The sequence below is a fragment of the Sugiyamaella lignohabitans genome, chromosome A, assembly GCF_001640025.1.
Source record: "Sugiyamaella lignohabitans strain CBS 10342 chromosome A, complete sequence".
Lineage (NCBI taxonomy): Eukaryota > Fungi > Ascomycota > Dipodascomycetes > Dipodascales > Trichomonascaceae > Sugiyamaella > Sugiyamaella lignohabitans.
Window position 1 is genome coordinate 1433381 of NC_031672.1, and position 25276 is coordinate 1458656.

General features: G+C 48.2%; 7 protein-coding genes across 7 annotated transcripts; 5 read left to right on the forward strand and 2 right to left on the reverse strand.

Moving 5' to 3' along the window:
* Positions 1-8416: 8416 nt before the first annotated feature.
* Positions 8417-9925, forward strand: AWJ20_447 (uncharacterized protein; the record flags this gene model as incomplete). Its single annotated transcript, XM_018881542.1, has 1 exon — positions 8417-9925. The coding sequence occupies one exon, from the start codon at positions 8417-8419 to the stop codon at positions 9923-9925; it is 1509 nt and encodes a 502-aa protein (XP_018734680.1).
* A 739-nt stretch (positions 9926-10664) lies between these two features.
* Positions 10665-11948, forward strand: AWJ20_448 (acyl-CoA dehydrogenase, mitochondrial precursor; the record flags this gene model as incomplete). The annotated part of the gene is made up of 1 exon (XM_018881553.1): positions 10665-11948. The coding sequence occupies one exon, from the start codon at positions 10665-10667 to the stop codon at positions 11946-11948; it is 1284 nt and encodes a 427-aa protein (XP_018734681.1).
* A 432-nt stretch (positions 11949-12380) lies between these two features.
* On the forward strand, positions 12381-13565 carry NOP13 (Nop13p; the record flags this gene model as incomplete). Its single annotated transcript, XM_018881564.1, has 1 exon — positions 12381-13565. The coding sequence occupies one exon, from the start codon at positions 12381-12383 to the stop codon at positions 13563-13565; it is 1185 nt and encodes a 394-aa protein (XP_018734682.1).
* A 150-nt stretch (positions 13566-13715) lies between these two features.
* On the reverse strand, positions 13716-17249 carry AWJ20_450 (uncharacterized protein; the record flags this gene model as incomplete). Its single annotated transcript, XM_018881576.1, has 1 exon — positions 13716-17249. One exon carries the CDS (start codon positions 17247-17249, stop codon positions 13716-13718), a length of 3534 nt encoding a protein of 1177 aa, XP_018734683.1.
* A 1328-nt stretch (positions 17250-18577) lies between these two features.
* GLY1 (threonine aldolase GLY1) lies at positions 18578-19606 on the forward strand (the record flags this gene model as incomplete). The annotated part of the gene is made up of 1 exon (XM_018881587.1): positions 18578-19606. The coding sequence occupies one exon, from the start codon at positions 18578-18580 to the stop codon at positions 19604-19606; it is 1029 nt and encodes a 342-aa protein (XP_018734684.1).
* A 2267-nt stretch (positions 19607-21873) lies between these two features.
* Positions 21874-22374, reverse strand: AWJ20_452 (uncharacterized protein; the record flags this gene model as incomplete). Its single annotated transcript, XM_018881598.1, has 1 exon — positions 21874-22374. The coding sequence occupies one exon, from the start codon at positions 22372-22374 to the stop codon at positions 21874-21876; it is 501 nt and encodes a 166-aa protein (XP_018734685.1).
* A 1332-nt stretch (positions 22375-23706) lies between these two features.
* MDM12 (ERMES complex subunit MDM12) lies at positions 23707-24993 on the forward strand (the record flags this gene model as incomplete). The annotated part of the gene is made up of 1 exon (XM_018881609.1): positions 23707-24993. One exon carries the CDS (start codon positions 23707-23709, stop codon positions 24991-24993), a length of 1287 nt encoding a protein of 428 aa, XP_018734686.1.
* Positions 24994-25276: the final 283 nt, after the last annotated feature.

The window sequence follows — 25276 nt, forward strand, 5'->3', positions numbered from 1 at the left end:
AGCATCGAATCTGTCACAGCAGGCTCAAACTCAGCAGCTCCATCAGTTCCACCTATTAAAGAGCAACAGTCACTCGACAAGCTCGACTCATGCTAATCACAATAATGCTGGTCCATACGACTCGTCAGCAGCCAGTTCGAACAGAAACGTCAATACAGTTCCTACATCTCCTTCGACAGCTGTGAACCTGTTACCCAGCACCTCATCAATATCGCTTTTATCTCTGTCATTTACAGGATCCGATTCTGACCAGCAACAGCAACAGCAACAACAATTTCAAGTACAACATCAACAACAAGCCTCAAACAATCAAGCATTAGGAGCAGCTGAATATGCATTTCCAAACTTCACGTCAGCACCAGATTCACCCAACACCCAGCCAGTGAGTTCACCCAGCTCACCCAATTTCCATGCATCTCAGAGAATCATAGCACCCACCCACCGAGAGAGAATGAAGCATTACTTTTCGCGATCCGGCTCAATTGTAATGTCAGCAGGACCCGGGTCAGGTTCGTCAGTCGCTGGAGCCAGAACCCAGCCCATCGATACCAATAACCCAACGTCTTCGATGCGAAACAACAGCATCCACAGCATCGACCAGCTCATCCCACCCGAATCACCTCTCCTAGCACCCATGTCACTCGGCTCATCACCCACCGCATTTACTCTCAACCAAGGTCCTCCCGACACCCCCATCACGAACTTATATGTAACACCCACCAAACGAGCCTCTGCCTCATCCCACGTGCGACCCCTCCAAATCCCGGTCTACAACAACAGCAACAACAGCATCCAAGACTCCGGACTCACCATCACCACGCCCGACTCGCCCACCTTGCATCCAGTAGGAACCCCTGCTGAAGAGCCCATGACCCCCATGGTCCTGGAAGATCCCTAATTTTCTTCTTATTTATATATATATATTTCCGCATTCTTCTCCTGTTACCCGTGCCTCCGGCGGCTGGGGCTGCGCCCCAGACCCCCCGGCTCCTCTCGCTGCGCTCGAGTCGGGCTTGGGGGTCCCGGTCTTCTCCTGCGAAGCAGGAGCTACGGGGTCTGGGGCGGAGCCCCAGCCGCCGGAGGCAGCGAACCCGTTGAAGCAACTCCTGCGAAGCAGGAGCCACGGGGTCTGGGGCAGAGCCCCAGCCGCCGGAGGCACGAGGGGCACGAGTGGGTCAGAAATGCAAATAAAATAAGTTAGAAAGAAAATGCAGGAGGGGGTTACCAGAATTGGGTGCGGACTGTGGCCCGGGAGGGGTGCGAGAGGTCGATGTCGTCTTCGGTTTCGTCGAAGGGATTGAACGAGTCTTCGCAGGGGAAGCTTTGGGCGGGGTGGCCGTTCGTATCGACCATGGGATGGGCTTCGTACTGCGAGGCCTCGATGGGTTCGTGACCGATCCAGACGACGACAGAGGTCGGGGGTGCTGAGAATCGTGGTATGTTCTGTGTGGTAGGAGACGGCTTTTGATAGCTGCTGTCAGGGGATTTGGCGGTGGATGAAGGGGGTGAAGGTGGTGAGTGTAGAGGTCGTGGCGAGCTCGGGGCACTGGAGGGAACGGGTTTTCGTTTGACAGAGTGTTTGGGGATCTGAGGAGGCTCTAAAGGTGGCGAGACAGGAAGATATTTCAGTTCTTCGCGGGGCTCGAAGTAGCCAGGTGAGATACAGGTGGCATTGCGGGCGGTTCCGTGAAGTCGGTGCTGGTTTGCAAGGATCCATTGACTCACAGGCTCGCCGCATGTTTCGGCGAATGTTTTAGTGGTATATTCTGTTGAGTCTAACAGCGGACTGGGACTTGAAATGGGCGATACCCCTCCGGTGATTGACAGACTAGATGGTCGACGGGAGGTAGGAGATTTGTCAGATTCGGTTCGGAGACTGGACCGTCTTGAACTTGAAGAGTTCGACGAGTTGGACTGTTGTTTGCGGACTGGGGCGAGATCAGAGTCGTCGATGTTGCTTGATTCAGAAACACTTCGTCTCCATTTGACCAGAGATTCAAGACGAGAACCTTTTCTGCGGTGTCCAAGAGTTTTTGTTTGCTCCGAAGCAGACGATCTGGTGGGCTTGATGTTCAGTTCTGGCACAGGAGGCAGCTTTTTGTTGACATTTGGTTTATTTTCTACCTCGGGCTGCGGCTTGGCAATGGTATCAACAGAGTCGTACGAATATACAGAGCTTCGTGAATTAGCTCGCGACATGTTTCTTCCTAGCGTATTATCTGAGACAGCAGTGTCTTGCTGGGCATCAGGGTGATGCACTAGGTTTCTTACCGAAGCAGATGCTCTCTTACGACCAAATGTGATTGATGCGGATATTGAGTGTGAGGATGAATGAGACGCAACTGGTGATCGAGGCAGCGTGTTGGCATGTTGCTGTGATGATGATGAAGATGATGATGGAGGTGCTGATGGAGGTGCTGATGGAGGTACTGGTGGAGGTACTGGTAGTTTAACGGAAGGAGGGGCCGAAAAGGTACTTCCTGCTGACCATGTAGAGCTGGGGGTCGAGGGGGTAGCTACCTTTGTTTCGTGTGACGTAGCAGACGAGATAGACATAATTGACAAAGGTCTTCTGAGTTTTCTTGAAAACGAGGACCTGGGTGGAGACAGCAGTGGTCCATCGTTCAGTAGAAGAGGAGGTGGTGGAGGTTTGTGCCTGGCACTGGCACTGTTGCTCCTGTGAGTACTATGTGGACCCGAGTCGACTTTTCTGGACTTTGGGTTTTCAAACCCCGTCTCAATTAGACCTGTACTGATCATGGATCCGATAATCATTGTGAATTGTGAGGTGGTCTGCTGCGATTTGAAAAATTCAGAATGATCCAAATAATTGGCAAGTAACAATTGCTGTTGATCTGGTATCACTCTGACAACCTTGTAGATAACAGATACTCTGGCAACGACTTTGTGACAGACAGTTCTAGAACCAACACTCTAATAAATAAAAAAATTGCCAATGACAGAATTGTACTTCTGTAGTGGTTCCTAAATCACTCCTTAACAAACAAAACCTGGCACGACAATTCAGTAATTATCAGTAATTACCAGTGACTATCGGGTAGACAGACCTAAATCAGTTCCAAACAGCCAAAAAACCTGGCACCGACAATATTGTTATATGGTCAAGACAATGGTCTGTGTTCGTGGGTGACAAGCTCAGACCAGCCAAACTCAAATGTAGCTTAATCCAACAAAGCACAATCAAAGTAGCTTATAAAGAGCTTAAACCAACTACATTTTCAGAGAAGCAGCGGAAGGAGGGTATTAATATACAAAAACAAAGTCTGTTTGATACGGTATCAATTAGCAGGAGCAGCATCTGCGCGATTAGGAAACAGGAGAAAGGGTGTGAACGCGGTGGTAATGCAATACATCAGTGTTTCAGTGTGCAGTAAGAGAACAAGTTAAAGTTGGTTCTCTTCCATCTGGGACTTAATTATACATATTGACGCATCTACAGCTGCCGACATGTACAAATAATAGCAGGCTTTTTCCACTATTTTTGCCGTGTACAGACTAATGCATCAACCCCTGCTTATCATCGGCGCCGAATAGGGAACTAATCGTGCTGCTCGCAATCGGAACAATCTCATTGAACTAACCAGATCCAGGGGTCATATGTGATCTAAATAATATATTTCAGGGGACACATCTGCCGGTACCTGAGCTCCATCAAAAACCACATCCGAGCTCCACAAAAAAACAATCCAATTTTTTATTCTAACACGAAACAATAGCATCGTGTAAATAGGCTATCTGCATCTGCATCCAGTGCTTAAATACGGGTGACGTCTGTGCGACAAACCTAAAACACCCGTGGGGAGGGCCCTCGTGCCTCCGGCGGCTGGGGCTCTGCCCCAGACCTCGTGGCTCCTCTCGCTGCGCTCGAGTCGGTCCGTCCACGGTCCCAGGCGCTCCGCGAAGCGGAGCACAACCAGGGTCTGGGGCGGAGCCCCAGCCGCCGGAGGCACGAGGGCCCTCCCCACCGTCTTATGGACTAATTAATCATATTATTAATTACCGTAAATATATTAATTGTTAATTTAGACGCTGTTTTGGGATCGGTGCCCGACCATATTAGGCGGCGATCTTTCAATTTATTTGTGCAGGTGCTTTAGGTCTGCAGAGGTGGATCTCGCTTCATCGCTGGCGAAGCGCTTCGTCACGATCAATCGACGGGGATGTGCCGCTCCTGGCGGCGTCTCTGGCAGAGCGGGCGCTGCTAATCGCTAGATCTCTGTACCCAGTCACGTTAGGAGTCGGTTCGGAAAAGAAAAGGCTGGACTTGGAAGTGCAAAATGGTGCAGGCTGGCTGTGCTGTAGCGTGCTCATGCTCTGCAGGAGCTGACTGTATCAAGTCAGTCGATAGACAGGCAGTCCGTCATATTTAGCAAGCATTGAGCTATGCCAGTTCTGCTAACGGGTTACCAGGCCAAGAGGGAAGAGGTTAGCAGCCTAAAAGGCCTATCATACGGCCTAAAGAGTCTAACACAATACAGTCTAAAAACCTCTTCAATACAGCCTTAAGTGTCTAACAGCACAGTCTAAATCGTATAAGAAGTAGCGTCTAAACCGTATAAGAAGTACAGTCTAAAGTGTCTACCACACACTCTAAAACATGTAAAATACGTCCGAGGGGTCTAACAGCACAGTCTAAAATCTCTAACCATACAGCCTAAAAGGGTTTAAGAGTACAGTCTCACGGTTCTAACAGTACAGCGTAATGCAGATGAACTCTTTGCTGAGTCTAACGGTCTCTAAAAATTAAACTTAAATAACAAACGTGCCAATCTATAACTACACAGACAGTCTAACAGCTTTCACAGTTTAACAGACCAACCGACTCAGTTCTAACAGTCCTATGACCACCAGTGCTTAGCAAACGTGCTCTGCCGGCCATCTCAGGAGTTCCTGTGAGAACCCCCTCAGAACCGAGATCCACAGAAGTATTCCTGATCAGCCGGCAGTCATAGAAATTAAATATAAAACCTTAAGCACGGTAAATAATCAATTGACCGACAGAGAGCCCCTGCTGCTGCTGCACATCAGGCGAAAATCATGAAAAATAATCGCTTCTCATCATCGGCAGCACCAGCGATCTGGCTGCTCCTGAACCTGATTTCCGGAATGCAACGACCGTGTCTCGATCTCGTCTGCCCTCCGAACCGGCCAGACGGGTCAAACCACCGCTCACTCTGAAACTGCTTCTCATACAACACCCGTTTCAAATAATAAACAACCCCCTCCTCCTCCCCTGAAACACAGATCTTCACTGCACACCGTCTGCCGGGAGGGGAGCTGCCTCCGGCGGCTGGGGCTCCGCCCCAGACCCCGCGGCTCCTCTCGCTTCGCTCGAGTCGGGCTTGGGGGTCCCCTGATGGAATGGGATTTTGGGGAGGAGTCGGGGGGTGTTTGGACCGAGATTGATGATGTGCGATAAGGGGCCTGTCCGTATGGAGAAGGTGAGGAGCGACCGACCCCACTAGATTGACAGGGGCAAGATAAGAGCCCCGCACTTGCGACCACCCATCCAGCGATAAACACCAGACCAACTGATTTCGACACACCCCACCCTGCCCACGTCCTCGACGCCCGACTCGAGCGCAGCGAGAGGAGCCACGGGGTCTGGGGCGGAGCCCCAGCCGTCGGAGGCAGCACCTCCCGGGTCAATTGGCAGGTGCAGGTGGGTAAAATAGACCCCACGTTAACGTGCACCTCTCGACACTGCACCCCACACTAGCCGACAGCACCCCGATTGGGCCCGCCGTTGGTGCTGTGGGGTATTGTCGCAGACAGGCAGGCACCCCTCTTTCTCGTTTGACAGTTGGGGGAGGAGGAGGGGGAGGAGGGGGTGGTGGGCTGTCAGATAGCGTGCGACGGGAAACGCCTGTTCAACGGCCAGATGCGTTGACCCAGTTCTGCCGGTCGATAAACAAACACGGAGAATCAGCCCGGGGTCCGTCACACGGGCCAGTCGTGGTCGAAACTCGAGCCGCCGACTTTGAAGTGGGACCCATGGCGGTTGACGCTGGGGTACGTCTGCTGGTGCTGCCGCTGGTGCTACCGCTGGTCGTGCCAAGTCCGCTCTACCTTCGCAGCAGAAACGGTCCCCTGTACGCCAAGCCAGCCGGCACCACCACCACCCACCCAACAAACACGGATACCAGACCCGGAGTCCTGGCGGGGACCGCCCACGCGCCGACTCGAGCGTAGCGAGAGGAGCAGTGGGGTCTGGGGCGCAGCCCCAGCCGCCGGAGGCACACCCGGGCCCAGGCCCCCAGTCCGGGGCTAGCTCGTGCAGGCTAGCTCGGGCTTTGTCTCAGACAGGGACCCCAGGCTAGCGGCCAAACCGGGCTGTCAGGCCACCAGGGGGCGGTCCAGGGTCTGTCTCCGGCGGCTGGGGCTCTGCCCCAGACCCCGTTGGCTCCTCTCGCTTTGCTCGAGTCGAGATAGGGGGATTAAGGGTGTGAAGGGGACCGGGGTCAAGGCAGCAAACTCAGGGAGCGGTTCATGCACGGGAACTGTTTCATGCACAAAGGCACGGGTTGGCCGGCTGCATATGCATGTAATTTCACCATTTCCCCCCTGCTAGACCAATTATAGCTAGCAGAACCTCAAGGGCCTGCTGCGAAGAGGGGTATACAGCACCGATTTTCACCCCCCACCCCCGGTCCGGGCTGTTATCTTAAGCAAGCTCATGCAGCCTTTACCCACCGAAAAATCGCAATCAGGCGGGGCGGCTCTAATCGAGGGCCGCTAACGGGCCTGTCTGCTAATCTCCACCTCCAGCAGCACCTGTTGCTGCTGCTTCTGCTGGAACTATCGGAATAAAATTAGATCACCCAATTTCACTAACCTCTCATCATTCACTTAGCTCAGTTTTCGCAACCCAGTTGGTTTTTTTCTCTGTTGATTTTCGACTTTGTCGTTATCGTCGTTGTCGTCTGCTTTTGTGTATCGTACCCATTTTCGCCGAACAAGACAAAAAAAAAGGGTCGAGATACAAACCGAGTTTGCCTGCTTATCCCGGATTTTATTTTGACTCGGGTTTGTATTTGGGTTCCGCTAGACCTTGTTTTTTATCAACTGCTGGCTCTTGGATTTTCAAACTTATTTTAAAACGTTGAATTTGGCATCAGACCAGGTTGGATTCTTTGATTTTGAGTTTGGATCTGTCGATATCTGCTCAGGTTTATTAGTTTGTTCTGATATCTGATTGATTTCTGTGAAAGTTGTATCAGGTCACTTTTTTTCAGATTGCCAGTTCACAGGTTTGTACACCTGGATCTGTAATTGATTTGGTTTGCTTTGAGGGTTTGTTTTTTTCAGTTCTAGTTTCTGATCTTTGATATTTGATTCTCAGATTAGTCTTTTCCAGGTCAACTCAGTTAACTGATTCAGTGACCGAGAAGAGAAAGAGAAAGAGACGTCAGTGTAGTTCCGTCTCTTTTGTCTGGTTGTTGTATTACATCAGCCGTCTGCTTTAGAGTCTGTGAGCCCGCTGTAAGTGCAAATCAAAATTTGACTCAGACTTTGGCTTCGTCGTAGAATTTAAACTGTTTGAGCTTGTCCTTGTGCTTTGTGCAGTATCCCAGCAGCTTCATCTGCAGTATTACGCCAGAGTTCGCTCAATACTGATTGTAATTGTTCTGACGAGTGGACGAGGATCACTGATATTGACTCAGATTCTGATTTTGAAGTTCTCTTTCAAATTCTCATAGAGAAAAACGGTACGGTCGTAGATATCAACTTGACCTAATTATTTTCGTTGGTAGTTGGTATCTTTTAGTGTTGCGTAAGCCACTGCACTGAGTTCTACTGGCTTTAGTATCCTGAGTAACCACAATAACTCCTAGTTATAATACTACAGTAATACTGGCCATTGCAACTCCTTGTAAATTCCCGAATTTCAGTCCGTTCCCAAAGTTTATACCCCTGCAGTCTATTTTTGGCAAGGCGGTACGATTAAACTCTAGGTTTTCTTTCTCATATCGTAGAGAGCGATAATATAGGAGACAAGGCAGAAAGGAAGGCCCAGTATCTCCTTGACGACATACACAAAGAAAGCCATCGCATAACTTGCAGGCTTGAGGAGACGAGAAACTAGAAGAGGCTCCACTGTCGAGATACGACCAACGAGCAAAATATCTCTTCCAGTTGGTTGATTTTTGTTTTTCTTCTGGTGCTTATCTTGGAGTATAGAAAGACAAGATATCCCCACAAGCTGCTTTGCTTTGTTTAATTCACTTTCTTTTTCTCCAACCGTCGTTCTACACGTTCTACACGTCCACTTTTTCGAATAACAAAATTGTTTCTGAGTATTGATTCTTCTTTCAAGAGCGACAACTCTATTTCCTTTCATACCTTTCGTTAACACCGTTTGAAATACTCGTACATATAATTCAGAAGTGCAACAATGAAGAGCGGTTTGGATATCCTAGGTAAAATTGTCGGCGCAATCGCTATGATTCTAGCCGACACTGTACGAACATTTGTGGCCAGTGTTCTTGTCATGCTGTTCTGTATTCCTTATAGTGCTTTTATGAGTTTCAGATACTGTTACCGACAACGTCATTCTGAGGAGAGTCGACAACGACAGCAAGAACAACAAGCGAATCACGCTCAGGCGCGTGCAAGAATCAATGCAAGACTGAATAAAAAGAAGAAACCAAGACTCATGTCCCAGGAGGATGTTGACGAAAAGTTTCCTTTACAAAGCTACAAAGCTGCTAAATTAACTATAGACGAAGAAACTGATGGTCCTGACAAGCTGGAAATGGTCAAGGAAGTCGACAGTGGAATGAGTGATGAATTACGACTGGCTATTGACAAGACCACAACTAACGTGGAATCTGTACAAGAAAAGGCCTCTGCTGAACATATCAATACCGCTATACAAGAACGAAAAGGTTCAGCAGTGGATCCACTCGACACAAACGCTGCAGACTCGTCTGTTATTGACCAACCGGCAGCTTCCACTACTACCAACAGTATCAGCAATAGCACCACTAGCAGCACTGCCTCATCAGTTCCTTCAACACCCGAAGATAAAGCTATAGTTTTTACAGTCTCACCAACAAGTTCTATCTCGGGAACACCCAACTCACCGGCTCCTAATTCAGCAACTCCTAGATCGGCTGAGATTCCTGTCTCTATCACTGCCTCCACACTCGCACCATCTGGTACAAACATTACTACTGCTGATAAGACGACTTGTTTGAATACAACACAAACTAATTATACGACCAATTCTACATCCGAGACACTTCGAGCATTCGATCGAGGTCCTGATATAGAATCGCAATGGGGATCCGAGTCTGATTCCGTTTCCGAATCCGATGGAATCGAAGACTCTATTCCCATGAACATGGAGATTCCCGATGATACATGTGCTATTTGCATTGACTCGATGAGCGACGAGGAGATGGTGCGAAGACTGTCCTGTGGACATATCTTCCATCCCGACTGTGTTGATCCCTGGCTGACGACGCGACGAGCTTACTGTCCACTTTGCAAGTTTGATTACTACGTAGCCAAGCCTGAAGATGAGCAAGAGCAATTGAATCCTCCCCAAACAGCCCGTCGACATACTCACAGCCACCCACGACGTAGCCGTTCTCATGATCTTTCCCGCAGCAGCTCGACTTCTGACTTGATTCTCTCATTCTTCGGACTTGAACAGCACCGTCGACCGGCTCCGCCCCCTCGTTCCCGTCACGAATCGTCGGACCAGTCTCAACAACGACACAATTACTACCGCCAAGAGCTGAACCGACGAGCCAACCAAGCCGAAAACCGTCATCAATCACACCACCACCACCACAACCTGCTCCGATCAACGTCTCGCCGCCAGTCGGAAACCGCCAACCAGGGCCCTCTCCTTGAACCCGTAACCCCACTCCCGGCGGCCGTCACCGCCCGATAGATTCCCTTCACACATGCCAACGGCCGGCCCTGTTGCATTTATATATTTATCGCTTCCTTTCATTACATGTAAACCTAGACACACTCCGGTATCGGGACGTGCCTCCGGCGGCTGGGGCTCCGCCCCAGACCCTGGTTGCTCCTGCTTCGCAGGAGTTACGTACTCGGGCCCTCGACGAGTGGAACCGGGACCCTCGACGCCACGACTCGAGCGAAGCGAGAGGAGCCGCGGGGTCTGGGGCGCAGCCCCAGCCGCCGGAGGCACCGCCCCCTGGTGAAGAGCTCGGGACCCTCGACGACCCGACTCAAGCAGAGCGAGAGGAGCTGTGGGGGTCACGGGGCGGAGCCCCAGCACCCGGAGGCAGTGACCCCCGTAGTACACGGGGTGCCGTTAGCGGAGGATTAGTGAAGCGGGCGATCGCAGTGCCGAGACGGTCCCGGGACTGCTCGGTTTGAAAGGCGTCGACTGCCGAGATGTGGCTGTTGTGGTGAGGCTGGGGCCGGATCAACAGCGAAATAATCCGCCCGCTGCACCGAGCAAAGACCGAGTTTTGATATGACATGCCGTACCCCGCCTATTGCAGCTCGCTCAGCCGGTCGTGGAGTGTGGGGTTGGTTCGTCAGAGAATTATATAAATAACGTGGGTCGATCTCATTGGATTGGAATTTTTTTTGTTTTCATTTCACTTTTTCACAATCGATTGGTTTAAGAAGTCGTTTTTATATTTATCATTGAACAGATGCTGAGGCAATTCGCTAGATCGTCGTCGTCACTTTCCGCTGGTCGGGTCGTGTCAGCTCGTTTGGCTACGAGACACGCTGGTGCCGTGACCGGTTTGGTCGCTGGTAGAGCGGTTTCTCGTGGAATCCATTCGTTAAATACTTTCACTGAAGAAGAGGATTTGTTCAGAGAAAGTGTTTCCAAGTTCGCAGAGGAGGTGGTTGCTCCGAAAGTCCGGGAAATGGACGAAAATGAAGCTATGGACCCTGCCATTGTTCAGGCCATGTTCGATAATGGACTCATGGGTATCGAGACTCCAGAGGAGTTTGGCGGTGCTGGTGCATCGTTCACTTCGGCTATTTTGGTTGTAGAAGAGCTGGCTAAAGTCGATCCTTCAGTATCGGTTCTTAATGATGTTCATAATACTCTTGTCAATACCACGATCCGAACATTCGGTTCAGATGCGTTGAAGGAGAAGTATCTGCCATTATTAGCCAGTGGTAAAGTGGGCTCGTTCTGTCTTTCCGAAGCTTCGTCTGGTTCAGATGCATTTGCATTGAAATCTAAGGCTACTAAGAACGCCGATGGCGACTATGTTCTTACAGGATCCAAGATGTGGATCACCAACTCTGCTGAGGCCGAGATTTTCGTCATTCTCGCCAACCTCGATCCTTCTCAGGGTTATAAGGGTATCACTGCATTTGTCGTTGAAAAAGACATGGGTGTTCAAATTGCCAAGAAGGAAAAGAAACTAGGAATCAAGGCTTCATCGACCTGTGTCTTGCACTTTGACGATATCGTCGTTCCTAAGGAGAACCTGTTAGGCGAAGAAGGAAAGGGTTATAAGATTGCCATTGAGTGTCTGAATGAGGGCCGAATTGGTATTGCTGCTCAAATGACCGGTCTTGCTCAGGGTGCTTTCAACAGAGCCACTGATTACATCTTCAATGACCGTAAGCAGTTCAATAAACTAATTGGCGAGTTCCAGGGAGTTCAATTCCAAGTGGCTCAAGCTGCTACTGATATCGAGGCCTCGAGACTGCTACTTTATAACGCTGCTCGTCTCAAGGAAGAGGGCAAACCTTTCGTTAAGGAAGCTGCCATGGCTAAACTGTATGCCTCTCAAATGGCCCAACGAGTGTCTTCTGCTGCCGTTGACTGGATGGGTGGTGTGGGTTTCACCCGTGAAGACATCCTCGAAAAGTTTTATAGAGACTCCAAGATCGGAACCATCTACGAGGGTACCACCAACATCCAACTCCAGACCATCGCCAAGCTCATTCAAAAAGAGCGAACGCAGTAGTTTTTGCTCCCCCAAAATAAATTATTTTTTTATGTATCTTTTTTGCCTCCGGCGGCCGGGCTCCGCCCGGACCCGTTGTGCCCCCTGTGCAGAGGATCTGGTATGGATGTAGTTGACTAGACATAGGCTTACCCGACTAATATCTGATCGTGCAGCGGATCTGGTATGGAGGTAGTTGACTCGACATGGGCTTTGCCCGACTAATATCTGATCGTGCAGAGGATCTGGCATGGATGTAGTTGACTCGACATGGGCTTGCGAGCGACGTGGGGTGTCTGGGTTGCTACTGGTTGATGCATGATGTAATGTCAGGGTCTTGGGCCCTGCAGAGGATGTGCGTGAAAAAATTTGAGCCGTTTGGTGATCGACGATTTTTTTATGTCGGTTGAGAGTCGTTCATGAGACTTAATTATTCATAGATATATAGTCAAGATGGGTAGTAGCGAGTTAAAAGAAGCCAAGAAGCGAAAGGCCGAGGTTACTGAATCTGAGAATGGTGATATTGTTGAAAAGGTAGAAAAGAAAGCAAAGAAGGAGAAGAAGGAAAAGTCTGAGAAGAAGGAGAAGAAAGAGAAGAAGGAAAAGAAGGAGAAAAAGAGCAAAAAGAGCTCAGAAGATAAAGAAGATGACGGATCCGGCTCGGAATCAGAGCTGGAGATCGATCTCGATGCTCCTGAACCTTTGTCGAAGAAGCAGCTTCGTCTGTTGAAGAAGGGTAAAATTGATGAGAATAAGAAGAGCACATCTAAACCCAGTGAATCTGAGGAAGAACAGCCATCTAAGAGATCCGAATTCGGTGTTTGGGTCGGAAACTTGTCATATGATACTACCAAGGAAGATCTACGGAGATTCCTGGTCGCTAAGACTGCTTCTAACGAGGAAGCTAGTCAGATCACTGAAAAGTCTATCACTCGTGTGCACATGCCAAAATCCAAAGGTTTTGCTTATGTCGATTTTGAAACTGAGGCTCAACTCCAAGCCTGTATTGCTTTATCTGAGTCACATCTGAATGGTCGTAATCTCCTTATCAAGAACTCTAAGTCCTTTGAAGGACGTCCTGAAAAGAAAGAAAACCCACCCACCAGAATCTTGTTCGTGGGAAATCTGTCTTTCGACACTAAAGAAGACGATTTACAGATGCAGTTCCAACACTGTGGAGATATTATTAGAATCCGTATGGCTACTTTTGAAGACAGTGGAAACTGTAAGGGTTTTGCATTTATTGATTTCAAAGAAGTTGAGGGTGCTACCAAGGCATTGGAAGACAAGCGCTGTAAGAAGCTCCATGGTCGTCTGCTGAAGCTCGAGTACGGTGAAGACAGAAGCAAGAGAACCAAACAAGACAAGCAGAACAGTAGCATTGGAGGTGGACGCAAACAGAATAACGAAGAACAATACGGAGAAGTGTCGGAAGCCCCAGCCCAGGAAAAGCCAGAGCCCACTTCCGATTTCGAATCAGCACCCAAAGCTGCAAAGAAGAAAGAATGGAATAAGGATAAAGCGCCACGAAAAGACCACAGAAACGCCCGATCCGCACCGGGTCTTGCCCTTGCCAATGCCCAGCGAGCCAAAGTGTCCATCGTCGCTTCCAGTGGTAAGAAAACCACCTTTGATTAAAATTAATTTATATAGCATTTTCATCTCACACGATTCTGGCAGGCTCGCGAAGCGAGCACAACAGGGTCTGGGGCAGCGCCCCAGCCGCCGGAGGCAATCCGACACCCAGCGTGTTTCAAATAAAAATATAATAAATATAAATATTATAGACTAGTCCTCAGTGACGCCCTCGGAGTCTTCAAGAATGGTCTGTTCGGGGATGTCTTCGCTGTCGCTCAGGTCTCGAGGTTCACCCTTTTTGCCAAAGATGCTGAGACGACGGACAAATTTGGATGAAGAAGCAGAACCTTTGCGCGATGTCGAGAAAGTCCGCATGCTCTTTTGGAGAATAGACTCTTTGCTAAGCGATTCTTTCGATTCGACACTTGCAGACAATTGCTGATCGAGTTCGTCGGTTTTGGGCTCGGATTTAGAATCTGATTTTGCGCCGAACAATTGAGCGATGGATTTGGATTCGCTACGAGACCGAGGAGGTTGTTGTGGCGATGATTGTTCTTTGTTAGAGGATGTAAACAGTTCTGCAAAACTTTTGGAAAACTTGTTACCACCACTGGAACTGAGAGGACCGCCGGTGTTGTTGGTGTGAGTTGAGGCAGCACTGTTACGACTGGCAGCTCCATTGCTGACGTGACTAGCGACACTGGCAAGACCAGATTCGTGGCTGTTGCTAACTAATAGCATTGGCATATCGGGCCATGATGACGACGGTGATGCTGACATTGTTGGTGACTCAGCAGTAGTAGAGTCTAGCATGGAAATGTCGTTCTTAAGACCGCTGCTAGTACGAGCCCGTTCGCGATCACGGTTGAATACAGACCACATGCTGCTGCCAGCAAAACCTTTCGACTTTGTCGTGGTTGGAGTGAAAGGTGTTTCAGAGAATAATGGGGTAGCAATGGTTGATGGGGTAGTAGAGATTGTATCGGGCGATAACTGTGGGTTGCTGGCAACGGTGACAGGCATGGATGACTGGGAAACTTGAGGAATAATTCCTGACCCGCTGGTAGTAGGAGATAGAGCATTTCCAGGAACGTCGTTCCAGGGGTTGAAAAAGCTGCTGCCTTGAGTACTGCCTGTAATGCTGGAGATTCCAAGACTATGAGCCGAGTTGTAACTTCCAGCTCGAGGTCTCGTACCAATAGGACCGACATCCAAGAAAGGAGCCACATCTCTGCTTGTACCAGAAAGTATCGAATTATTGGCACCGAGACTCGTGTTAGCCATACCTTCGAGATCAAGCTCATCGGGCTCACCATCCCTCTTTGGTTTGGAGAAGAAAAACATGCTACTGAACTTCTTGGCGGTGTTTTGAGGTTGCTTCTTTTGAGTATCGTCGTCGACTAGCGAATGAACGCTGCCGTTATATCCACCAGCCATGCCGAGACTGGGGGCAGTAAATGCAGAAAATGCACCATAACTGTCCTGTGGAGATGCTGGCGCCACTGCAGGTGACGAAGGAGCCCCTTCCTGTAAAGATAATAGTGATGGTTTAGGTGAGGTCGACGAGTCGAAAGAAGGTGGTCTGTTGCCAGTACCAAAGGCTTCAGCAAGCATTAATGCAGATGGACGTTGGTTAGTTCGTGGCAGGTCATTAATTATCGCAGCAAACGAATCAGTTAAATCGTCAGTGCCAAACAAATTAGACGGCAGAAGCATGTCGACCGATGGGCTCATGGGATTCTCAATGTCATCAACAGGCTCGTTGGTAAGATCACTCGACAGTCTAGAATGAGGAATTGAAGGAAATGCAGTAATGGAAGAAGAAGCGTTGGTTCCTGTCGAGTTGAGGTATGAATTAGCAAGTAATGGTGTTGCATCTAAACCAGAAGCAGTCTGGGTTATCACACCAGTTCCGGGAATACCAGTAGATTGAAGCGATGGTGCGTAGAATTCATTTGTAGTTGATGAATGGAGTGATGGAGATGGCGAAGTATTTGATCCCACCAAATCGTAAGGGGTACCAGACGCAGTGACGCCAGTGGAATTGACTGAGAATGGCACTTGAAGGTTCTTGTTGGACTTTCTTCTGTTTTTCTTTTTGCCTTTTTGTGCAATAGCAGCATTGACACTGTCGACAACAGCTTTGGTTCCGTTTATAGGATTCAAACCAGGCTGTTGTTGCTGTTGTTGCATTTGTAGCTGTCGTTGTTGTTGAATAGCACTGGCAGCAGAGTTATGAGAAGCATGAGCTTCACGATACTGTTCACTGGCTGTTAAATAACGGACTTCTAGATTCTTTTGAATCTTCTGCCAATCATCTTCGAGCTCTTTATCCTTGTCAATTTCAGCCTTGAGACGGTTCTTGACATCGTCGTCGATATCAGGATTCGCCATAAGCTCATCAATCGCATCTTCTTTAACAAGACCAGTGACAGAATCAGTCTTCTTTTGAATATTTTGAATCTGTTCTACAGTTGCCGTCTTGCGGAATTCCCATTTACGAGCCGAACTAGCAACAGTTTTCAACTCCTCTTCCAGGGCCGTCAGTTGTTCTTGTTTCTCCTGAATAGCAGCTTCCAGCTCCTCTACAGTCTCATGACCCTTTTCATCAATCATTTCTAGTGACGATTCGACAGTTACAAGCTTCGACTGGGCTTGTTGAATATCAGCAGCCCACTTTTCTCTTGTTGCATTGCGTTTAGTGAATTCATCAAGGATCTTCTTATACCTTGAATCGACCTTCGCTTTCTGAGCTTCTAAACTTCGTTTCGAGTCTTCAATAGATTTCATTTCCGATTTGATATGAGACCGTTGTTGATCTAAAGACTTTTTCCTCGATTTCAACTGTTCAAGCTCATCGAGCAGCTCCTTCTCAGCAGCCTGAAACTCTTCTTCGCCGTGAGCAGCCTGTGCCAGCAGCTCATTAATCTCGATTTGAACCGATTCAACTTCATGAGTCAGTGACTCGATCGAGTAAGCTGATTTCTCAGACTGGTTTCTGAACGAGCTATTGCTAGCTCGGTTCGTCAGAGTATTCCGACTCGAAGCACGCAGTCTATTGGCCGACGTAGTAGTTCCAGTGGAACTAGCTCCCGAGCCATGACCAGTCGAAATTGCCGAACTTGACACATTTGACACACCAGCTGCTGAAGTAGAAACAGCCGATGTCATATCCTCAGCAATAGAGCTACCAACCCCACCAGCCATGCCACCATTGACAACAGCCCCAGCCCCAGCAGTAACAGCCCCTAACTCGCCATTTGGACTTAAATTACCGTTCAAACTGCCATTCGACTCTGCCAGTGCTAATGACCCTAGATTCGTGCTACTGCTATTAGAAGCCAGAAGGCCTGGATAGACCGGTAAAGTGTCGTCATCGTCTTTCAAAGTATGAACCAGTACCTTTGCAGCTCTCGATCGATAGTTGCTTGGATTCACAGCAACAATCTTGATAGCATAGCACGTATCGCAAAGCAGATTCTTTAAAGTAATGCAATAATCGGTTCTATCGACCTCACAGATCTTCCTACCATTGACTTCGATAATATATTTCAAAACAGCACCGCGATCAGGCGGAGGCCAATGTAACAGCACACTGTTCGTGGAGATGCTGTCAATAACAATCTTAGGGGTATCGGGAATATCGATCCCCAGCACATGAATCAGGGCCGGCGCTGGAATCTTCAGCAGCCGTGTAGCCCTGTGCAAAAGCCACAAAAGGGCTATAATAACTACCAAAAACATGGCCCTCGCGAACCTAAATGCACATCACACTCTCACATCCACCTCATCTCTCTCTCGTAACTACAATTTACCACTGTGCGGCTCAGTGCGCCGCTCGAGGTGTGGCGCTGCCTCCGGCGGCTGGGGCTCCGCCCCAGACCCTGGTGGCTCCTCTCGCTTCGCTCGAGTCGTTTCTGCTACGGGTCCAAGTCATTCTCCTGCGAAGCAGGAGCAACCAGGGTCTGGGGCGGAGCCCCAGCCGCCGGAGGCAGCACTCCACCCCCGGAGAATGAGTCACCAGGGGAGCTGGCCGACAGTGGGAGGGAATTAGTATAAAGTGCTCGTGGGGAGGGACGGTCTGGACCGGGAGAGAGAGCAGATTAAGTGCATGGAAATGGCGCCAGGGTCTAAATTTGCGGATCGGTGCATGGTGAGAGTGATCTGCGATGAGGAGGAACGGCTGGGATTGCGTGAGAGGATGAGACGGATGGTTTAAGTTCAGGTGAGGTTTCAACAGAAGCGAGGGAAAAAAAGGTTTAAGTAGAAAAAAATTTTGGGTGGTGGATATGGTGTTGATTTGTGGGGTTTGAGAGCCGATTAGACCGGCCGATTAGAGTGAAAAGGAGGAGGAAAGACGGGTGGAGAGGGAGCAGAACATGTCTCGGAGTCCTCATCCGACGAATGCAGGCGAGTGCTTGACAGTTGATGCCGCACAGCAACGGGATGCGGCACCGAGCTAGTAATGCCCAAAACGGCAATTGACGGAAAATATTAATAAACCAAAAAAAATTCACCCGACGGGCAGGCCCTGGCAGTTGAGATTTCTTTTTCAAGACGGCGATATAAGACTGTTGAGCTATCGCGATCTTTGTTGAATTTGGCTCGTCCGTCCAGTATAAACACCCCATTAAAAGTTTCATAAAACGAGCCATTTACCACTCATAATTCACCATGGTCCAGGTCGATATTCCCTTATCTCCAGCTCACAACGATTTCCGAAGTAAGTCCGATTCCCACTGAAAAATAAAAAAATGACTTCTGGCGGCTAAAATCAGCTTTTCAGCGATAAAAGCCCGCTCTACCCCATAAAATATCTGGTCTAAAGCCATTTCTCGCCCCAGGAGACCTGATAAGACCGAGAAACCTCCTCTCATATCAGAAACCCATGAACAGATAAGCCGGAAAACCAGAAATCCCAGTGAGAAACCCGACGTCGCTCGCGAAGCGAGCACAACGGGGTCTGGGGCAGCGCCCCAGCCGCCGGAGGCACACCCTCCACCCCCAAAAACCGTTCCCGAACAGTTACTAACGGCATCACAGGTGATACGTTCACTACGCCCACAGCATCCATGGTGGCTGCTGTAGCGAGCTCTTCCGTTGGTGATTCGGTTTATGGAGAAGACGATAACAGTAACTCGTTGGAGAAGAGAGTAGCCCAACTGACTGGAAAGGAAGATGCCATGTACGTTGTGTCCGGTACCATGTCCAACCAGATTGCTATTAGAAGCCATTTATACCAACCTCCACACTCAGTTCTTTGTGATTACCGGTCTCATATTTATACCGCCGAGGCCGCAGGACTTGCGATTCTCAGTCAGTCGATGGTGACTCCTGTTCATCCCAAGAACAGTGTTCATTTGACTTTGGAGGATGTTAAGAGAAGCGTGATTCTCGGAGAAGATGTACACACTGCTCCTACCCGAGTTATTTCTCTTGAGAACACTCTGGGAGGCACGATTCTGCCTATTGAAGAGATCAAGCGGATCTCGGAGTTTGCCCGTTCCCACAATATTAAGATGCATCTCGACGGAGCCCGTCTATGGAACGCCTCTGCTGCTACCGACATTTCTCTTGAAGAGTATGGCAAGTATTTCGACACCATTTCGCTATGTTTGTCGAAAGGTATGGGAGCTCCTGTCGGAAGTATTCTTGTTGGACCTAAGGATTTGATTAAAAAGGCCCGTTGGTTAAGAAAGCAGCAGGGAGGAGGAATCCGTCAAGCCGGCTGGTTGACCACTGCTGCCAATATCGCCATTGACGAGGTCTGGCCTACCATGAAAGCCACTCATGCCAAAGCTGCTAAACTCGGATCCGATCTCGAGGCTATTGGCGTGCACTTCCAACTGCCCATTCAAACCAACTTCCTTTTCATCGACTCTGCTAAGTCCGGACTCGACCTTGCCATTTTCTCTGAAGAGGCCAAAAACGCTGGCGTCAAAGTGTGGGGCGAACGACTGGTTCTCCACCACCAAACCTCGGACCTGGCCATCGACAACCTCAAAACCGCCATCTCCAAAGCCCTCAAACGCTCTCACGCTAGCGCCGAGACCTCCTCTGCTCCCACCGGAGCCTACCGCACTCGCATGACCGATAACTAGCATACTCTAATTTAATCTCTTTCTTTCAGGGGGGGTGCTGCCTCCGGCGGCTGGGGCTCCGCCCCAGACCCTGGTTGCTCCTGCTTCGCAGGAGATTTCGGAGACACTGGGGTCTTTCCGGATTCAAATGAAAAAAAAAGCTAAAACTAAAACCTCGAACTGAATATTCATATTTGATGGTGCAGTATCTTTCCAAGTGAGAACTTGTTGTACTAGAGTACATAACGATCTTGCTAATGAGGCCTAGAATGCGATTATTCAGCTATGCAAAACAAAAATAGAGGAAAGTTAGATCAGATATATTAACACAACCCATTTTGAAGTTGGATATTTCTCATTAAATAGAGTATTCACCCCACCCGAATCTCCTGCGAAGCAGGAGCAACCAGGGTCTGGGGCGGAGCCCCAGCCGCCGGAGGCAGCACCAGCCCCCCAGAACCCACCTGCGAAGCAGGAACCCCACCCACCGGAGGCAGATCCACCCCCTGAGAAGCAGGGCCGTTGCGGGTTAGGGCACGGGCTGGGTATGCAGGGACAATTAGGTCTGCCCCTTAATCCGGGCCCAATAGGGAAACGGGGGTTGCATGCCGATCAGACAATGAAAAGGGCTGCATGGACGGGTGGGTTTTGAGAGAGAGAGTTTCAAATTGTAAACAAAGGTTTCTGGAGGACGGGATTTCGGATTAGATTTTTCAGTTCTGGCGTGGTCGGATGTGCTTTGTTTGAAATTACTTCTGTTGATTGACAGGAGTCAGTGCTGGCATTTGATTTTTGTTATTTGGTTCTGAAATTTTTTTGTGATCTCGGCTTGCAGAAGTTCCGACTGGACCTTGGCGAAGTTCGCACATCGGCCTCCTTAGATTTTTCGCTGCTGGCCGACGGGCCGGTGAGCTTTTTTTTTGTATTGGAGCCGAAATGTCTAAACGGCAGATTGTCAGGTCTCTTAAGAACTTTTCTCATGGTTATTCTCCTGTAGAGATCCAGGTCCGCAATGGTAAGTAACGGGGTTTTTGGGCCGGAACCGCCGGAGTCGTCAGCTAACCGTGTTTCCAGCTACCAATAACGAGTTATGGGGTCCCAGTTCGAAAGAACAGCATGAAATCGCTTTATTGACATTTCACGAGTGAGTATTTTTTGTTTTTTTCAGATCACATCATTATTGGGGTAGTACGAGCGACTAACGGGGGTATAGTAAATATGTGTATGAGATCTTAAATGTTCTCCAGAAACGGCTCAATGATAAGGACAAACGTTGGCGCCATATCATGAAGGCGCTGTCCATGCTACTTTATTTCGTGTACGAGGGATCAGATGTGGTCATTCAATGGCTACGTGACCATGTGTACCAGATCAAAACTCTGCGGGAGTTTCGCTATGCCGATAAACGCAATATCGACCAGGGTGCTCAAAGTATGTGTTTTGGGGGCTTTGCCTCCGGCGGCTGGGGCTCCGCCCCAGACCCCGTGGCTCCTGCTTCGCAGGAGTTGTTTGGGGACGTGGTGTGGTTTTTGGTGATTGTGGTGGTGGTAGGAAGTTGGAACTAACGGTTGTTTAGTTAGATCGAAAGCTCGAACGCTGACGGAATTGATAGAGGACCCTGAACGTTTGAGGTCCGAGAAGGACAATTATATGCGGATTCGTCAGGAAATGGGCCGTCCTGGTGTGGTTGAGTTGAGTCATGGTGCTGCTGTTAATCGCAGTAGATTCACCCTAGATATGATCAGACCCGAATTACACCATGGAAGTTCGAGTGAATTGAGTTCTCCTGTCTCGGAAAAATCCTTTTTTACGGGCCGTTCTGCTTTAGCCAGTGTTTTCGATAACGATCAGACTAATTCTGGGTATAGATCTTCTTCTGAGGGGAGATACAGTTTGTCTCTATTGCAAGTTATCGACGAAGAGGAAACTGGAGAACAAAAGGCATGACGAAGAACGAAGAACGAAGAATGAAGAACAATGGTTCACACTCACCAGTTAGAGAGTGTGAATATCAGGTATCTCACACGGTGTGGTAATGAGTGAGAGAATAACTAATATCGGTAATAATTTATTTAATTCTTTTAATCTGCATTGTAGTAAAATAATATTTATATTATAGTATCATAATAATTTAGTAATTTAGTAATTTAGTAAAATAGTGATTTGGTAATCTGCTAACCTGGTACTCTAGTAACTGGATGGCCTGCTAACTTGGTGACCTGATAACATGAGAATAAATTTGCCAACAAATGAGTGTATAAATGAACGTATAAATTAGTCAATCGCTATTATACCTTGACAATAAAAGCAGCTTCACAGTTTCCTGGAATAGAGCCTACTTGGAATGCGATGGATGCTTCGGGGTAGTTGTATGGGTCACCAATATTGTGGCACGAGAGCCAGTGGTGGCTCTGGTTATACTGAAGGAAGCCTGATTCATCGAATGAGAAGCCGGTAGCACCTGCATCAATATTAAATTGAAGTGAATTCAGGGTAGCCTCTTCGTTGGTTGGGATCACTTCTCCATTGTACACCAGAGTGCCAGGGATATTAGCTAGAAGGGCACCTCCAGTCAAATTGTATGTTGAGGTACTAGAACTGATCGCAAAGGCTGTGTTGAAACCAGCACCTTCGTGATAAGGAGTCACAAATAATCCGTCAACAGCAGGGTCTGCACTGTATACCTTGAGCTGGAAATTATTAAACTCCACAGGAGCCCGTTTCATGACTGGCAAGGCAGAGGTCAATGTTGAGAGGAACAGAACTGAAGACGCAATTTGACTAAACATTTTTTTATCGATGATGAGTAATTTGGGATATTGTAAACTGTGATGAGAGATCTGGCTATGAATAATGACAGACAAATAAGCAGGAAGAATCGCTTCTTATATACATTTTCTCAAAACGACACAGCTCTTAAAAGCTGTTATTTTAAGTATACGATTGTGAAAAATTCTAAATTAAGGTGATGCCGTGGATACATCAGATGATCGGTTGGGATCTTCTTGCTCAACTGAAAATTGTCGAAGATCGAGTTGATCGGTCCTAGCGATCACAAATCATATTTAAGAGACATCTCCGGCCATGTAAGGATCTACCAATCTTCTGCGCCATGACGTCTCAGATGCCAGGCTAAATCCATCATTTACCGCATCCGTTGCATAGCATTGTAGCATCAGTTCCCTGCATTATAGTCTGCCCTGGCAGCGATCTGCGATGTGGGGAGCATTCTGTTGAGATAACCTAGCGCCCTGTCCTCACTTGGTATCTGGGAACGTAAATCAAAGCAGCTTTTACAGTCCTGATCATCATCGATGTCTCGTATAATTCCCGCTCGGCTGCTACAGGGAATAATTAACGGTTCTCCGGAGATACAAAAAGTCGCAAAATGGGCATCCTTCCAAAAACCTAATAAAGTCTAATTTAATTTCACGGATTCAAAGGCATTTGTGAGCACATTTGTAACGTAACGTTGCAGAAAGTGGAGAAGTAGCAAACCACAGGATTCTCGGCAGGGCAGATGACTGCCCCCGCATTTCTCGGATAGTTTATTAAATAGCAACCCCCGCCAAATCTCGCTCTATATTTAGAGATCTCATGTTCCGAATCATATGGACTTTCTGTGATTATCGTGCTTTTAAGCTTCTTCGGCTGTAGACAGAAGAGGGCGGATCTTGGCTGACGTGCCTCCGGCGGCTGGGGCGCTGCCCCAGACCCCGTTGCTCCTGCTTCGCAGGAGTTATCCTGACCGTGGAGTACTGGTTTGACGGATGCAGAATTATCGGATGTTGGTTGGCGTCCTAAAGTTCAGAGCCGTCTGGTAGGACGTGCGGGATTAATGTCCCTTCATCCAAATTTAGTTGGTGCCGACTAATGAGCTTTCCCTGATGAACTTTCCCTTTTTACTGGATACTGAACAGAGTTGTTAGAACAGTAGTTCGATAAAAACTGATAATGGATAACCAGGTTTTTACCTTGGAAAACGACCATTTACCATGGATTTGTGAGACAAAGTACCCCTGGTTTTCTGAGCCACACCCGCCGCACTGGTGAAGCGATCACCGCATCATCTCGTCTTATTGAACATTTCCCTGCTACTATCGTGCGCGATAACTAGGATCATGTCCATTGAAATAGACTGGAATCGGTTATTAGAAGATGAGGCCGAGCTCTCTGAGAAAATAAGATCGTTCCTGGATTCTCAATTTGAATCTCTGACATTGCCACCGTACATAGAATCGGTGTCAGTTACGTCGTTCAAATTCGGCGATGCGGTTCCTGAAGTCACTATAAAACATATTTCAGATCCATTTCCGGAATTCTATTCAGATGGAAGTGGGGACGAAGAAGACGGAGACTCGGACAATAGCGATTTTGATACATCTTGGCCCTCGGAAGATGCAATTGATACTACCGAGGAACTGGATAGCTTGCATTTTCATGGTAGAAGGAGTCGGCGAAGCTCGAGACGTGAAAATACCAGGTCGGTAGAGGATCTGAGAAATGTATCTCCTTCAATATCTTCCTTACCGTCATATCATACAGATGAAGAGTTACCTGATCCCTCTCGAAGACCGTCTTTCTCAAGAGACGTCGACCAACAACAGCACTTGCATGACCCATTTATGGCCAATATGAATTACTTTCATCCCGCACTCTCATCCAATTTGCTTTCTAATATGCGTTCCCCCTTGTACACACCTGGTCCAGGGCACTTGTATGGATCAGGAATTCGTTCTCCTATCCCTGAAGTTTTACTATCGCCTAATAGAGGTGCTACTAGCCCTATTCGAACCAGTGCATCTCCCGACATATCTATCCCCAGTCGTCAGATTCCTTTAGGTGATACATCTAGAGCCTTTTCTGACGGTCAGAATCAATCACCAAGCTCAAATCAGCGAAATGGTCCTCGGTTGGGAACACCTTTATCAATGGATGGAAGTTCTACATGTCAGCCTGAGCCATCTGTAAACCCTTCGCCACGCGATAATGATATCCAATTCTTTCTTGAAATTCTGTATAAAGGCAATATGCAGCTAGGTATAACTGCAACGCTCTTATTAAACTATCCATCACCGAGCTTCGTCTCGTTGCCTGTTAAAATAACCATAACCGGCTTGGAAATTCATACCTTGGCAGTATTGGCTTATGTGTCAAACCGAATTCATTTTTCCTTCATCTGCGACATTGAAGATAATGATGATACTGAAGATACTATGAGACTGTTAAGACATGAAAAGATAGATATAATTCGAGATATTCATATCGAGTCCGAGATAGGGGACCAGCACACAAATGGCCCTGTACTACGCAACGTTGGAAAGGTCGAAAAGTTTCTTCTAGAACGAATTCGTAGCATGGCTCGAGATGAGCTAGCTTGGCCTGGTTGGATTACTTTTGAGTTCTGATTGGCACTGTTTCTATATATTTATTGTACTGTTAAACTTCTTAGTTTGTAATTTATTCTCTCTTCTGATTCGAAGCTCCTACATTCTCGCTTCTAATGATCTGTTTTGTGTGATATATGAGCCAGGGCAATAGCAGGGATGTATCCTTTCTCTAAAATGATACTCACCGGAGTATTATTGCTTTAAATTGGGCTCTGCCAGGCAAAATCCTCCTATTATCAGGGGTTAGGGTACAAATTCACACCAAAATAAACCATCAGTCCATTCTCTGAAGGACAAAGCA